At 41.6% G+C, this 16,505-nt stretch overlaps 1 protein-coding gene across 11 annotated transcripts in view; it reads right to left on the minus strand.

Annotated features, from left to right (window-relative positions):
• Positions 1–690: 690 nt before the first annotated feature.
• Positions 691–16,505, minus strand: part of FGF13 (fibroblast growth factor 13) — a 543,918-nt gene continuing 528,103 nt past the window's right edge. For 10 of the 11 annotated variants that reach the window (XM_028482272.2, XM_028482263.2, XM_055081566.1 and 7 more), the window contains 2 exons: positions 3,357–3,555; positions 691–2,107 (listed from right to left, as the gene is read on the minus strand). In XM_028482272.2, the coding sequence (XP_028338073.1) occupies positions 1,971–2,107; positions 3,357–3,555 (336 nt within the window). In that variant the 3' untranslated portion in view covers positions 691–1,970. Of the gene's footprint in view, positions 2,108–3,356; positions 3,556–9,968; positions 10,020–16,505 lie in introns of those variants that run through there. The other variant, XM_028482274.2, reaches the window with a different exon arrangement.

Consider the following 16,505-nt stretch of genomic DNA (forward strand, 5'->3'; position numbering starts at 1 on the left):
TCGGGGAATAAGACTCCACATGCCGCGCGGTGCGGCCAAAAGATTAAAAATAAAAAATAAGAGAAAAAACTGCAACGAACATTGAACTCTAGTTACAGATAGACATAAGGAATTAGGAGGAAGTGTACAGATGTCTGCAATTTATTTTGAAATGTGTCAAACATAAGATGCATTGATAAATTGATGGACGGATAGACGTATAGTACAGTAATATGTTAATGGTGGAACACAGGTGTAGGTTTACCAACGTTCACTATAAAAATCTTTCAATTTTAATATATGTTTTGAAATTTTAATAAAAAAAGACAATGTTTATGTTTTCCTTCAGTTCTCAGAGGTGGAAAGGACTTGAGATATTTAGTCCCGTTCCTTTCCTCTACTGAGAGAAATGAGAAACAGAGAGGGGAAATGACGGTGTGAATGGCAGGGAGGGTACTAGAACATAGGTGTCTTTTGTACAATGCATCACTGAATGGGAATGAGACTTCTTCTGTTCCAATCTGAAGTTCAAGTACAACAACTAGTACAATAACTACACTTTCAAGAGTGTTCGTGTTAATATAAATCTCTAGACTGTAGATTATCTGGGGGCAGTGACCTGATGTACATAATTCAGTGCGTAACTCCAGTTTCTACCACAGTTCACGGCACATAATGGTCGCTCAATAAATACACGTTGGAGGATTTTTCTTTGAATGAATATAAAGAGTTTATTCGGTGCGTATCTGGGTATACAACAACAAATATTAAACAACTTTTTTTCAACTTTTTTGTGCACAGGACAGAAAACTGCCTGTACATGCTATGTCCACTTTTGGAACACAGATTTTAACAATTATTAATGCACAAAATCTTACATATCATGCAACTCTATGCCAAGATTCCAACTTTCTTCCATGCAACAGATATGAAGATCTAAATGGAAACCTAGCTAAGTCTTAAACACTTTTCCAGAAGCAGGTATAAGTATATGTTGTTTAGGGGTAACCAGTCTTTTAACATTTCCTTGTACACAATGTTCACGCGCCAAATACAATGACAGGAGGACTTATACATACACAGATAAGACATTTCTTATTTTAACAACACAAAAGACAACATCACAGTTCCACGGTTCCTGTCTTTACACAAGAAGCCACAATAGTAGTTTAACATGATAACACAAATGGAATTAAGAGAAATCTATACTTGAGGATAACCTTTTTTCTTTAAGTAATCTTTACTGACTGGGGTTGACAACACAACACGATTTCTACGCACAAAGTACAGCACAAGAACTCGATCAGAATACTACGACGAATGTAAAGGAAAAAAAAATTTTGGTAAAATCACAAGAACACTGTTACCTTGAGCCTGAGATGCCAATTCAGCTTCAACCCTGAATTTGGTTGAGTTGGATTAAGTGACACAGAGTCAATAGAACCACTGAATTCCAGAAACCATAAAGTTGCGCTATGCCAAAGTAAAGAATACATACGAATCAAGCATAGATAGAAAACATTAAGCCAAGAAAACAACACGGTTCACAGAATTTTGTTCGCCCCTACAAAACACTGAAGCAGTTAATTTTGTTCTGTTTTGTTTTGTTGTTTGTTTTTGAAGAACAATGGTGGTCTTTTCAATTTTCTTGGTTGGAGAGCAATTTTTTTAATCAGCATTAGTGCTGTGAAATGTTTTTGGTTTGTCTTCCCCAAAGCATAGGTGAGATCATGAGAAAATTGGGCAGTCCTTCTCCCAGATTTAATTCACTGATCATGCTTGGCACTCTTTTTTTGCACAAGCTCGTTCTAAATTACGGGGCGTTTGTATGGATGAGAAGAAGGTTTGATGGCAGATTAGAGTAGTGAACTCTGCCTTGTTTGTTTGGTAAACGTCATGGACAAATCTGAACTTTTGGGTGAAGGACTGCTAGAATTAACAGCACCTGGAGGTAAGGTTCTGTTACAGAGCCCTTGTTTTGCCCTCACTGGCTACGTTGATTCATTGTGGCTCATGGATTTGCCTCCATTCAGTACGCCGGAGACACTTCTGCTCTTGGTTGGGGTCCCGCTTCCAGATCGGGAGAACTCCGTGAGGTCGTGCAGAGACGGCTCCTTGTACATGGCCACTGCAAAGCACAGAGACACGGCATCAAAGGCCACCGCACTGGCCCTCAACTTTCCTTCTGCCTACTAGGCTTCCAGGCTGGAGGCCAAACCTGAAAAATGCCGCTTTCAAGGACTCAGTAGAGAGTGGGCTGGACCAGATGAAGCAAAATCCAGTCTTGGTACAGAAGCGTGTAGAGAATCCTAATGCCTAATTTTTGTCACTGATGGTTTTAGATATATGAGAGGATTAATGAAAAATGCATTTAATAAAGCTCTTCGAAGTTTAAATATGATCTACAGCATGCTGTGCAAGGCAAATATTAAAAGTGAAAACATTTTCAAACACTGATTTCTCTCAGACTTCCAAATGAAACTCTCCAAGACTCTAAGTAGTAGCGCAGTTCTTAATGCAATAAATGGGAAATATTATTGTGCTGTAAATAACAGCCCTGGCTTACGCTTACGGAGCACTTAGAACGTGCCAGATGCTGTTGTAAGTGCTTCACGTGTGTGACCGCATTTAATCCACATGCAAATCCCATGAGGCAGGTGCTTTTATCCATATTTTACAGAAGGAGCTTGAGCGCAATAATCTGCCCAAGACGATCTGGTTAGTAAAGGCGGAAGCTGGGCTTTGGACCCACGTAATCTGGCTCCAGAAAATGTGCTGTCAAAGGGCGCTGTGTTGATTTGACTGGATGGTCTGCCCCTCCTGTAGACCGCTCTTCTCTGCCTGGATTTTCTACCGCTTTTCCACCACGTCTCGCTCCTTCTAACGTCCCTACTTCCGGCAGCCCATTCCTATCCCTCACCCTTTCTCGTCTGCTACTAAGCTGCTATTAATGTGACCACAAAACAAAACTATGAATGAATGAAAATTGTTGGGACAACACTGTTGGGCCCTTAGAGAGATGGGCCCAAGGAGCTTTCTGATAAGTGTTAAGTATGCACACATTTTAGCATCTGTGTTTCTGTCCAGGGATCATTTTGGCATAATTTGGGGTTCTTGGCTGTCTTGAGTTAGCAATTAAGCTATTTCCGCATAAGAAAGGTGTTACCACATGCAGATATACTACGGAAAAGTTAAAATCAGGAGATTAGATGCTATTGTCAATGCTTTAGTGTTTTTTTTAAGTGTAAAATGTTACTGGAGTTTTGTATAAATGCCTTAGTATGGAAGAATTACATTCCACTTTCGAAAGCGTGATAAAGGATTGATCTCAATACCGATACTCATTTAATCCACAGCTGGTATAATATCAAGTTTACCTTTCAGTGGTTTGGGCAGAAAGTGAGCTGCAGGCTTGTTCTTCTTCACATGGTTTCCTTTCATGATCTCTCCTTCTTTGTTCAGACCCAGATACCACCCTCGGCCTGACTGCTGCTGACGGTATATCATTGATGAATATGTCACATAATAATTTTCAAACACCGATTCTTTGAATTTGCACTCAGGTGTGAAATGTTCCTACAAGAAGTAAATAAACAAAAGCTCAATATTTATAGCTATGAATTTCATGGAGAACCATATGGTATTATCCTTCAGGAGTTTAGGACATACTTTGTTAGAGCTTGTTATGACTGGTGTTCTATTTTAACAGCAGAAACTATTATCATTGGAAACTAAAACTATATATAACATTTCATGTGATGCTTTAGAAAAGGCCCTAAGTGCAAGTGCTACCGATCAATGATTAGCTCTCTTTGTAATAAGGTAATGGAAAAATTAGAACCAGCCACCTAAGTGTAATGTATTGGAAAAATACAGGAGCCAAAGATTGAAAAGATAAGCATAAAACTCACAGCGAGCTTTGTTCCCTTTGGGATTAAATATGAGAAAATAAACATCTGATCCTTGTACTTAATTTTCATAGATTATCCAGTTACTATGTACTATAATTTTCAACTGCCCCAGGCTGAAATCTGTGTTATACTGTCACGATGCTGGCTGCCTAGATTTCTAAAGAGATGCTACAGAGAAAGACTGCCTTTTACTTTTAGATAAACCAAATTGATTTTTTTTTCAGATCATTGGACTTTGACTTAAAAAGAAAAAAAAAATCCCTCATCGCCCCATCCTTGCCTTACAGTAACATTTCACACAAATCAATAGAGAAACAAGGAATTTACAGTAATTCTACAAGCAGACATGAGAGAGCAGGCCAGGAGACTTTGAACCCGGCAATGTGACTTCCTGCCATGTACGTGGCCATGTTTTCTTTGGACTTGCCCATACAAAAGAAGGGTTCCTGACCCAATAGACTGTTTTTGAAAACAAACAAATAACCCCAGAAAACCTTCTTTCAAGTTTTGCAGTATGTGTATGTATGCAATAAACAGCTATTTAAAATATCCATTTATAAGCAAAGTGAAATGAACAGCAGATTTTAATCTCTAAGTAATCCATAGCGTAACAGTGGGTACACTTGGAGTAAAAGATGGTGAGGAAAATGCGAAGTGAGCTACATGTGACAGTGGCACTAAGGAAGCCATTCGATTTGTACTATTTTGCTGAGATATTATCAGGAATAAGTTTTGATAAAACCCTGAAAAAAAAACCCACCTTGCAATAAAAATATTGCAAGCTTTCTGGACACGTGTCTTTCCTGAATGATGTCTCCATGGTCCTACCTTCCTTCATGTTAGATAGCATTCCAAGCAAAGCACACTATCTGAGCAACAGACAGTGATTCACTATCAGAGAATCACCTCAGCAAAGAGGGACAGATTCCTCAAATGAGGCAGCCTTTTTCTGAAAGTTAAATAATTGAACACTTTTTTCTGGAAATCCACAAAATCTGTTTCACTCAGTAATCTCACGGGTTCCCCCATCTGGCTTCCAGGGTGCACGGATCAGAGTCATCTTTGGGGATAATTTCAGCCTAGGGGCATACTTGATAGATCCTCAGAAGATTCACATAAATTCAACCTACTCAAGAAGCAATGTACTTCGAAGGCAACTATCACGTGGTAGGAACGAAAGTGTTCTTTTTATGGGCTGTGAACGCTCCTCTTTGTAGAATCCTCAACATAGGGAAAGCCAAGGTATGTCTACAAAGAAATCTGACTAAAATAGTCTCCCTGTGTCCTCTAGGGATGAGGACAGTTGTATAGAATGTCGGTTTCGCCTTGCCTAGCGTAAAATGACAACCTGATGTGGCATTTAAAATTCTCCACAATTCAGGGACTTCCCTGGCGGTCCAGTGGTTAAGACGCCGCGCTTCCAACGCAGGGGGGCGCGGGTTCGATCCCTGGTCGGGGAACTAAGATCCCACATGCCGCGCGGTGCGGCCATAAATAAATAAATCAATCTTCACAACTCAGTCGCTACCATGCCTTGTCTCCACCAGAGAACCATGTGTGCCTTTCTGCCTTTACAGACGCCATTCATGTCATTTCTGTACCTCTCTACCTACTGGCTTTCCTCTCATTCCTCAAGGTCCAGCTCAAATATGACTGCCCCTGGAATCATATATGATCTCTCCCAATCAGAACCGATGACACTCATATTTTTTCTCCCGGAAACTCTATCTACATCTCCAGCATGGCCCCGCGACCCAGGCGTGTGCACGCCTTGCTCCAGAAAGCAAAGAATTTGTCTTATTTCTGAAACCGCCTTCCAGTCATAAAGGACTGCTCATACTGTCTAGCACATAGCAGGCCACTTGGTTATTGCTTCAGGATCTGCACTGCAGAGATGCAGATTGAATTCGGAAATTCCAGGATTCAGAAGTATCAACCAGTAAAAAGTCTGCAGGAAATTTCCTGAATATCATAGAACGAAATCAGCTGTATATAGAAGGAGGTTGTCATTGCAGGGACAGATCCTGCATGTGTGACTTCGTTACTGTTCAGAATAACAGACACTACACAGATACCGGCACCTACAACATGAGGAGGAAATAACTCGGCAATTGTTACAACTATTGGAAAATGGCAAGGAAGGACTCAATGAACTGAATGCTCTGTCACTTCCTGGCAATTTCTTAGTCATCACCACTAAATTTGGACTCAAGAACTCAAGAGAGGGAGGAAAATGAGGCCAAAAAAAGAATGTTGAAGCCACCAAAGGAGTGTTCTGTTCTCTGTGTGTGACACTGTCATTTTATCCAGTGCTGGAAGGAATAGGCAGAAGAGGCTTGATTTTTATCAAATGTGGAAAGATGTGAACATCCCACCCGATACAGGAAGGGCCACCAAAGGGAAGAGGGGTGCAGTTGCCTCTCTCTGCCTCAGCAGTGGTTCACAGAAATAACAGAAATTGGATTGGACCCTAACCAGAGAAGCCCTATTCAGAGAATACCAGGTAGACATCTGGCAAGGAATCAATCTCCTTTGATTGACCTGAAGCTGATTATTAGCGCTCGCGAAAAAGGTACCGTAGTGGCCTTGATCCATAGTAGGCACTAAACAGAGGCAGCAGGCATTGTGCTCTGTATTTAATATGCATTAGATAAATACCTGCTATCATAATAAATGAATTAAAAAGATGTCAAGCATCCCTTGCACAGCCACTAAGAAATTATTTGGCATGAATACAAAAGAAAAGGCACTTTATAGCTTCTAATCTTTTATGCATCGATTTCTCTTAAAAGTTGTTTACCTCTCTTGCATATCTATACTAATTTCAGAGGAATAATGTTAGTAATGTTCAGAGGAATAACTCTGAAAAAAATACAGATATTCAATCTCTCTAAAATCTCTTCTCTGTAATCATCATCTCTATTCCCCTTAAAGTTCAAGGTTAGTTTCTTTCTCAGTGAATATTGAACTTTTTACCCAAGGAATCCATACTAGTTAGTTACAGTGATCGTATTTTGGGTGACGAATGAAGAATCTACATTTGCAGAATGAGCAGATCCAGCAGCAAAACCTAATGCCTCTCTTTTTTACCAATTTACTCACTATTAAGGGCAAAACAGTTCTTTGGAGGTTGAAATATCCCTGACAAGAAGAAAACATTTGAAACCCTCAACATCAGGTCAATAGAGCATATAGGAGAATACTTACAGCTACAAATGGTGATGGTCAGCTGCCCTTATCAGGACATACCTCCACACAGGCTTTGAGGGGCAAGAGAATAAGGCATTAACGCAATCAGTAACATCGGATATATGCAAAGAACCCCCAGATACAATGGTGCGCTACAAAGCATTTTGGTCCAGAACAAAGGCTCTGGACCTGGGTGAACTGCTATCCTCTTTAGGGTCAGAAGGAGCAACAGTGCCTTGAGTTGCCCCTGGCACCAAGGGCAAAGTATGGAGGAGATGTGCAGCTCTCTGGCCTCCTGGAGCTGGGGCCAGTTCAGAAGAAGCATGGGCTGTGATGGTGGCTTCTTTGAAGGGAGCCAAGTAAGGGCCTCGTCACTCAGCAGGTAATGTGCAACTGTATCCTCAATAGCCATGTCCAAGAAGGTGAGAGCTCAAAAACATCTGTATATCATGTACGTCATTCCCGTGCCCTAAACACATCTACGATACCACAATACACACACCACGACTAAGTGCCTTCCTGATTAAAAGAAGTCATTTGGCAAACATAGGCCTTAATATCGGGTTTTTCATACTTTTGCCCCCTGCTTTTGTATTTTCAGCTATGCTACCAACAGATAGGGTGGCAGTGTTTCACTTGAGTCTGTACCTCAGTAGGCTTTGAGGAGTGCCATGACTGTTCTGGCCGTGCCACGCGGCACGCGGGATCTTAGTTCCCCAACCAAGGATTGAACCTGTGCCCCCTGCAGTGGAAGCGTGGGGTCTCAACCACTGGACAGCCAGGGAAGTACTGCCATGACTATTGTAAACGTTTCCTTTGAACACATTTCTCTCAAAAGAAATCTTTTTTAAATGGGTTGCGCTGATTTCCTTGGATCTCAAGAGAGCAGCAGTGTCCTCAGGTTGTCCATACATAAAATGGCAACACTAAGGTCCTAGACTGTTGAACAAAGCCTGAACATTGAATATAAGCTTTCACATATGTATACGCTATGTCAAGAGCACAAATCCCGGTAGAGGTGAATGTTTCGCAATACATTTTGTTCTATTCACATGTAATATATTCATTGGCATCACAGAACACAGAAAAACAGTTTAGACATCGATGAGTGGGCATTTAAAGAAACTTTAAAAAAATGAACCTAGTGAAACATGATTTCCTCTTTTCAGCAGGTGCTATAAACATATTATAACTGATCTATCTCTCCCTTTAATCCTCTTACTTCCTTCTCTCTTCTGGCCACATTTTCAGTAGCCTGAAGATCCAATTAACTGAACAATTACTGCCAAGAGCAAGGGTCACTCTTCTAATTCTCAGCCACGTTCTGATGACAATTAATTTTCTAGATTTAAAGTTAGCAGGTTATGGAAGCAGGTCTGACTTGTGTGCGTCAATTATTCCCCAGCCTAAAGAAAATAATATGCAAATTAAAATTAGATTTTCAACTCTGTTAAAAAAGAAAACAAAATAGAATCTTTAAAATATGGGGGGGGTGACACTGTAACTACCTATATTCTCTATATAAGCTTCCCCTCTTTTGGTGATTTCAAAATCCAGGATGAATTATTATACTCAGGGTTTTGATGTTCTCTCCCAGGGTATATTTGATGTGAATGAACTTCATTATTCCTAAGATCAAAGCGCGGGAAAGGAGAGGTTGGGGAATACGGAATCAGTGCTTAGCCAGTGCACTGTAGCTAAACAAAATTATAAATTCAGGATAAACAGAGTTTGGTTTGTTCACTCAGATATCCTCTGGACTGTGGGATACTTGAGGGCAGCTCCTAGCATGGGGCCTGGCTTAGAGTCAATGATCAATATAACTCTGGTGAAATAAATAACAGAAAGAATGGAATATCATAGGAAGAGGACTTGGGAGCTAGCTTATACAGATCCAAAAAAGGGTTAAATGTGGCGGGGTATGAATAGAGGGCTGTTTTAGAGGAGAGACTGACAAGTCAGAACTTGCCTGCCAGGGCAGAGAGAGTAGGTGATAAAAGGAGGAAAGCAGTCTACAGATAAATTCAATTTAAAAAACTGGAGAGGGAGGGAGAGAGGGAGGAGAGAGGGAGGGGTGGAAGGGAAGGATGGAGGGAGGGAGGTGGAGAGGGAGGAAGAGAAAGGGGACCAATAAAGACAAAACTGATGCTGAAGCTGCAAGAATAAAGAGATTTCCTGGTAACCAAGATATAAGCATTAGACTGATACTCTTGGTCTTTGGGTCCACAAATAGCAGACATTGCAACTAAATTCTATTAACTTGATTTTTGTAAAATGGCGGGGGGGGGGGGGGCGGAAACACCTGACCTTACAGGATGGACGAGGAGCTAATGAGATGATGTATGTGAAAGAAGCTCTGAAAATTGTAAAGCTCCATCCACGTGAAACGTGGGATTACTCTGATAATACCCGCCCAGAAAACCAAGGCAAAATAAATAAATTCTCTCTTCTTTTCGAAGTTCTCTTCACCCTGGAATCAATTTCTAAAGAAAGGATCTGCCTATATGTGTTTTATTAACAAGGAAGGAGAGAAATTCTGCCAAAAATTAGGACTGCACATGAATGACACTCAGTGTTCTCCTCCCAGCTTGGTTCCCCGAAAACTGTTTTGCTTCCTTCCATTTGTCATTTTGGTCTGCAGTCGCCTGAAAAGGCTGCAGTGCTTCAAGCCACAGCACTAAAGAAATGAAGTGCTGAAAAATGGGCTTCGTGAAATACCATGCCACAAAATGACTTCAAAGTACCCATGCTAACTGGCAACCATTTGTAAAGAAACACAGATTATAATTAAGAATATGCACATGGGACTATTTCTCCTCATATGGTTATAGTGAAATTTCTTGGTAGAAGTTTTGTATTCCAAGGTATCTAATAGACATTTTCATTTACCTTATGTTGAGCCCACAAAATAGGGCAGCGGAGTATTGCTTTTTCTCAACTCTTCACAAACAAAAAATGAAAAAAAAAAAAGTTAATGAGTTTGTCAACCGATGCCCTGTCTAAAACAGAATTAGGATGCAGATATGACCACATTTTAGCCCTGGGTTTCATTGAGTCCTTTGTATTGGCTTGTTCTGGGTTGTCATATATTTCTGTAGAGCAGTCTCATGCAATGTCAAATTTTACAATTTGCTTTATAAGATGCACTGAAATAAGCTACGATAAAGCAGGAGACAAAACAGAAACACCATATCCCTCACAGAGCCTAAGAGGGGTGATTTTGGTTGTGATAAAAAATTACATGACCCTAAGGCCTCACTCAGCTCCAAACCTGGTCAGCAGATACATTCTGAAATGGAAGTAACTTGCTGAGACTTGTGACGAAGAAGAGGGACAGGCCATACGTCTCCAGGGCTGTATAATTGGCCCAAGGCAGTGTCAGTCTGACCCGAGCCTTGTAGAAGAATACAGATTGGTTAAGAATCCAATTAGCAGAAGACGGATTTCATTTTACATAAGATATGTTACAGAGACTGCGGCCATCATATTATTTTTTTAAATCTTACTAGATTAAATCTTGCTGTTGAACAAAAATCTGTGGAAAAGCATTTTTTTCAACCGAAGAACACTTCTCTAAAGTGAGTAATTCTCTCCAACTTTGTCTATTATGTGTATTAACTCGTGATGCTGGCTTTTCTTATAAGCAGGGCTGACCTATGTGTTTTGAAAGGGGAATCAAATATCAGATAAGATTTCTAAAAATAAACGTTCCTGTCTTTTGGCTGCTTACCGGAATTAATCTGTGACCATTAGCTAACTATTCCCTGTTACTGTGAAGCTTTCTAATTTGTGGCAAGATTCTTCTGTATAATAACTTCACAGGGGGATCTAAGCCCATGGGCAAGAGAATGACTTTGGAAGAAGTATTAGTAGTCAGTGAGAAAATAAACTTAGTAGGTTGTATCCTTTTAAATAGCTCTTCCAAGCTCCTGTCCAAAAATTCAAAGCCTGGGAACTCTGAAAACTTTTCCTAGACATCCAACAAACTGTCATGCGAAGGAGAAAGGTTCTTTCTGTGCAGATCAATTGAAAAAACTCTGGCAAGGTAGGTGGCCTATTAAAAATAAAATCATACCCACGTGGGTGCATAGCTTGTTCTAGTACTGCAGGCAATTGTGAAGGTGGTAATTCTGATTTGTACTGGATAGCGGTTGTGTTAGGTTTGATAGGGTCTGCCTCTGTAGAAGAGAGTCATTTACAATTGCCAGGAGTCTAGTTCTTCAAAGACTTTCAAAGAAGACTTCTTATTTTTTCTCTTGCACAGGTAGGAAAGCAATGCCACTGCTCAGAAGGAAATCACTAATGCCTGCTTTCCACTGCAAACCAGAAAACCTGGAATCACAGGGCAGGGTGCAAAGGCCTCATCTATAAACCAAGGATGAGAAAGATGTCGTAGAGGGCTATTGGACTGCCACATCACATAACACCTGCAAATGACTTCTGGGGATAGGAAATCTTACAGAGTCCTCTTTCTATGTAGAGAGCACATTTCCACTAACATTTGCCCCTTGAAAGGAGCTAATGGAAGGATGCTTGCGACAGTCACTTACCATGAGTCTGAGTAGTACTCAGGGGTAGTCAGGGGTAGTCAGTAGTACTCAGGGGTAGTCAGGGGTAGTCAGCAGTACTCAGGGGTAGTCAGGGGTAGTCAGGAGTACTCAGGGGTAGTCAGGGGTAGTCAGCAGTACTCAGGGGTAGTCAGGAGTACTCAGGGGTAGTCAGTAGTACTCAGGGGTAGTCAGGGGTAGTCAGTAGTACTCAGGGGTAGTCAGTAGTACTCAGGGGTAGTCAGGGGTAGTCAGTAGTACTCAGGGGTAGTCAATTCATTGAGTTAAGACTCAAATGGAAGAATTCATTCTCAACTACTCCTTACCCCGAGAGCCTAGGCCCCTTTGCGTATCTAACGATCTGACTTAATCTCGACAGCAGGCCTCTGTACCAGCTTCAGAATGGCCTGAGAGAGGAGTTCTACCACCTCACAAGTGAGAAAGCCACAGGAAAGACGCCCTTAACAAGCCATTCCCTTATGAACGCAATTACAAGTGCGCCTTTTCACCCAAACAGTCACTGTGTAGACGAGAGCTGTGATGTCAATTCTCTTCTCAATGGACAGTTCCAACAATGGCTGAAGGTTCAGCCCTTCCTCCTATTCGTGTGCCCTGGCTCTCTGAACACCAAAGAGCTCTGTTCAAACCTGCCTCTTCCACCTTCCAGATTTCTGACTTTGGGCAATTTACCGGGGCTCTGATCTTGCATCTCTAAGAGGAGAATAGCATCACGTGCCTCCCAGGGAGGACTGCAGAGGGCACGGGAAGCAGCTAGTGTACGTGTAGGTGCTCACAGACTGCGGGATCCCTTGCCTTGACTTAACTTCCTGTTCACGTGACAGCAAGGAGAATGCAGCCCTACCCGACTCCCAACTTGAAACTGGTATGAAAACTAGTGGTTGTCAGTGCACACAAACGGAGAAGAGAAGCACCTTTCCAGTTCACAGAGAGGTGCATGTTACACGTTAACTGTATGGGTGAGGATCGCTTTCGTTAGTGATTCCTTTGCAAGGGTAACAATACATGAGGTCTTAATTTGGGGCTTAAAACATCCTAGGATTCTAAAATTGGAATTACTGTAATGTGTATCAGTGAACCCACATGATATTAAAGAGATCTGCGAACTAATCCAGTATTAATGGCCCAAATGACATCTACATGTCTCATTTTAATTATCATGCCACAAAAGTACAACATTATAATCTCATTTCTTTCGTTCTAAACCAGTGTTTTGCTAGTTCTACTTTCATAGTGCAGGTTACTAATAACAACAATACTGAAAAATCTAATAGTACCTTATGTTTAAGCAGTGCCTACTTTTAAAGTTTTCTACAACTGCTTTAACAGTTTTGGCATTCGAATGAGATAAGGGACAGTTTAATAATGATGATGATAAGAAATGTAATGATTACAATGGATTTGGTAGACCTTTTCCTTTTAACAGTTGAAGAAATGAAGCCAGAGATATTAATACCCTGGAATCTGGCTTTCACACTTTCTTTTAGAGAAAGAATCCAGAGCAGGGAAGCAGCTCCTTCCAGAGGAAGCTGAAATCTGTTTAAGGTAGCTGCTGTTGACACGTGAGAGACCCTTATTTTCAGGCAACCTGATCGCTAAGGGCTGAAAAACACCGAGGAGCCAGCAGTGCTAACTGGCCCTGGGCTGCAGAGGGAAGGAAGAGCTCTAACTCAGAGTACAAGCCAAGCCTGCCAGCCTGTCTGCCACTGGCTTCTCCACCAGGCCAGGCAGCTTCCCATGGATCTTAAGTAAACGTGTCCATGGAACATTCTCCTAGCTCACGCCATGAAAACTTCATTCTTCTACTGCAAAATATTCATCTCTGAATCTCAGCACACTTGGGTTTTTGTTTTTTTTTTTTTTCAGGGACCTCTCTACACTCGCAGTTTTTTGTTTTTTTTTTTTTTGTGGCACGCGGGCCTCCCTCCGTTGCGGCCTCTCCCGTCGCGGAGCACAGGCTCCGGACGCGCAGGCCCAGCGGCCACGGCTCACGGGCCCAGCCGCTCCGCGGCACGTGGGATCCTCCCGGACCGGGGCGCGAGCCCGCGCGTCCCCCGCATCGGCAGGCGGACTCTCAGCCGCTGCGCCACCAGGGAAGCCCTGGAAAATAATTTTTAATGCATGCTAAAAAAAAAAAAAAAAAGTGAAAGCAGATTTTTAGGGGGGGCGCGAACCCGGTTCCCCTGCATCGGCAGGCGGACGCGCAACCACCGCGCCACCAGGGAAGCCCTACACTCGCAGTTTTTAGGGGAAGACCGTAGAGCAATTTTACTGAAACTAGGCTCAGAGGTGGGTAACCGGTTAAACAGCCTAATCAGAGTCCTGCGTATGTGCATACGCTCGCAATAGAGACAGACAGACCGACAGACGCGGGTGGCAGACCAAAAGAGAACAAGAAGTGAACACGGAGAAAGTCAATGCGATGATTTCTTCTTTCTCCCAATTCTGTAATCCTGTGGCCTTGGAGAAGTGCCTGCTATTCCCCACCCCGTACAAGGGGGAAGGTGGGAAAGTGAGCCACAGGTTGTTCTTCTGTTAGTATCTACAGTTCGTTATCTATAGGGGAGCCTGATAAACGAATAAACCTATTTCTTCCTAGAGATTTTCCTATGTGTAATGTACATCCATCTCTGAAAGAAAAGAAAAAGGGAATCCAGGTCTTTCGAGAAACTCAGGATGAGTGCAAAGTTCATTAAAATAAGATACTTTGAAATATGAACGTTGCTATCATCAAGTGAGTTATATTTTCATAAGAGGAATGTAATGCTCAGATGTGTAGCTATGGTGCAGTAAACAAGACAACAGTTCCCTATTTATGACCAAAATGTGGTCACCTGTGACGCCGTTTAATATAATCATCACCTGATATTATGGTTAGGGAGAAACCACTGCAGGGAAGCCTGAATTCTAAGAACGCAACGCTTTACAGGAGTGTTTAGACCGAGTATCCAGCTACAATTCATAAATGAGCTTTTGATAGCTTAGTTTAAATTAAATTTGGTCTGTTCTAGGTTTCCTGAAATACCGCAACACTTCTAGATTAATTTTTAAAAGGGTTTTGATGGCATTCAATTTTGAGATAGGCAAATTACAGTTCTTTATCAAAATATGCAATTTCAATTTTCAAATATTTGTTACCTTAAGTATTACCGGAGTTTGAAAACACAATGCAAGAATATAATATAAACTCCGAGGATATATCAAAATAATTAATACTTCATAAGCTTTGCACAACCATGACCTGTTTGCAATAATTTTCAGCTTCCATTTTCAACAGTGTAGACTGTTAAAGCGTTTGCACGAGAATGCAAAATACATAAATTATCCCTGCAGGGAACACTTAAAACTTAAGGTAATTATATAGCACAGAAGTGACTTCAAAGAACTCCAACAAAATAACAAATAATTCTACAGTCACCCTTTAAAATGCTCATTATTCTGTGTTACCAGTGATCTTGACCACTAAAATCCCTCTCTTTACAATTATATTCACATTATCAATTCTTACTTTGTTCTTTTACCATCAAGCTCTTACAGCTGGCCCTGAAAATCTGCATGCTGTAAAAGCTGAACTAGACAGCTAGTAGAGATGAATTCCCCAGTTATATCCATGCTGTGAACAGAACCATAACACCCCCTTGATATATCTTATCATTGCACTTTTATACTAAACACGCATCCAAATCAAGTCCTATTTTTTACATTCCTCCTGTTCAAAATCTTTTAATGGCTCCCTGCTGCCTACAGGATAAAAATCCAAACTCCCTGGCCTGGTGTTCAAGGCCCTCCACAATCGAGCACATGTGTTCCTACAACTTTAGCATAAGATTCCTCCAATCCAGCCAGATTGGAGAAATAAGGCCAGGACCAAAAGGAGCAGAGATTTTTCTTATGAATGGAAAAATATCTCCTCCAAACCAATTAGTGTGTTTCGGAAGCTGGGATATTCACTGTGATTAGAGAGAATTACTGGGTCACGGGGAATACATAACTAATCTCTCTTGAGCTGCTTTCGTAGGCTCTGCATCCTTCTTAATTTTTTAATTCAAACAAACGCCCTGCACTTCTGGAACATCCGAGCAACCTCATGTCATGGTTCCACGCACTGTGACTTAGCAGGGGCTGCCCCGGGGTATGCAATTCTCTGGGGGCCACTTGCTAATAATCGGCACCTCTTCCTTTCACGGCACCCGGAGGAAAAAGAGTCAAACGTCAGCAAGCCAGGAACCTCCAGGCTCAGCTTTGGCTGGAATGCAAACGCACTTTACAATTGATTATTTCTGAAGACTTTTCACAGTATCGAGGAAGAGGGTAATGAAATTGTATCTGAACAGAAGGAAGCTAAATTATTTATCTCATACTAATTTATACCAGATGGCTGGTGATGAAAAATCTATACTGGCAAATCTGCTGTATATATTACTTTAAAGATAGTCGAGGGGGCTAAAACTTTAAATGGTCACAATATATTTGGATTTAGTTTTATGGCTCCTATCGATTCTATACGTAGGCTCTTCTACGTGCACATGATTGGGACATGATAAATCGTATCACTAAGTCATTAGAAGCTGCATCATCTATTCATGAATTACATCAGCAGTTGGATTGCTTCTCTCTTTCTAACCCGCGGAGAGAACACACTTGGGATGTTGCCACACGAGGGTGCCTACTATATCCCTCTGCAGCAGGAGGGTGCAAACGACACTCCTTCCCCAAGAGAAAGAGAAGGAGATGGCCCTTCAGCGAGATCACAGCCCTCAGAAGGAAACTCCCTCACTGAGCTTCAGGCAGAACAGGTTAAATGCTGACTTCCGACTACAATAAACAGTTGATGACTGGAAGGGACACAGGGTGTACCAGA

The sequence above is a fragment of the Physeter macrocephalus genome, chromosome 21 (genome assembly GCF_002837175.3).
Source record: "Physeter macrocephalus isolate SW-GA chromosome 21, ASM283717v5, whole genome shotgun sequence".
NCBI lineage: Eukaryota > Metazoa > Chordata > Mammalia > Artiodactyla > Physeteridae > Physeter > Physeter macrocephalus.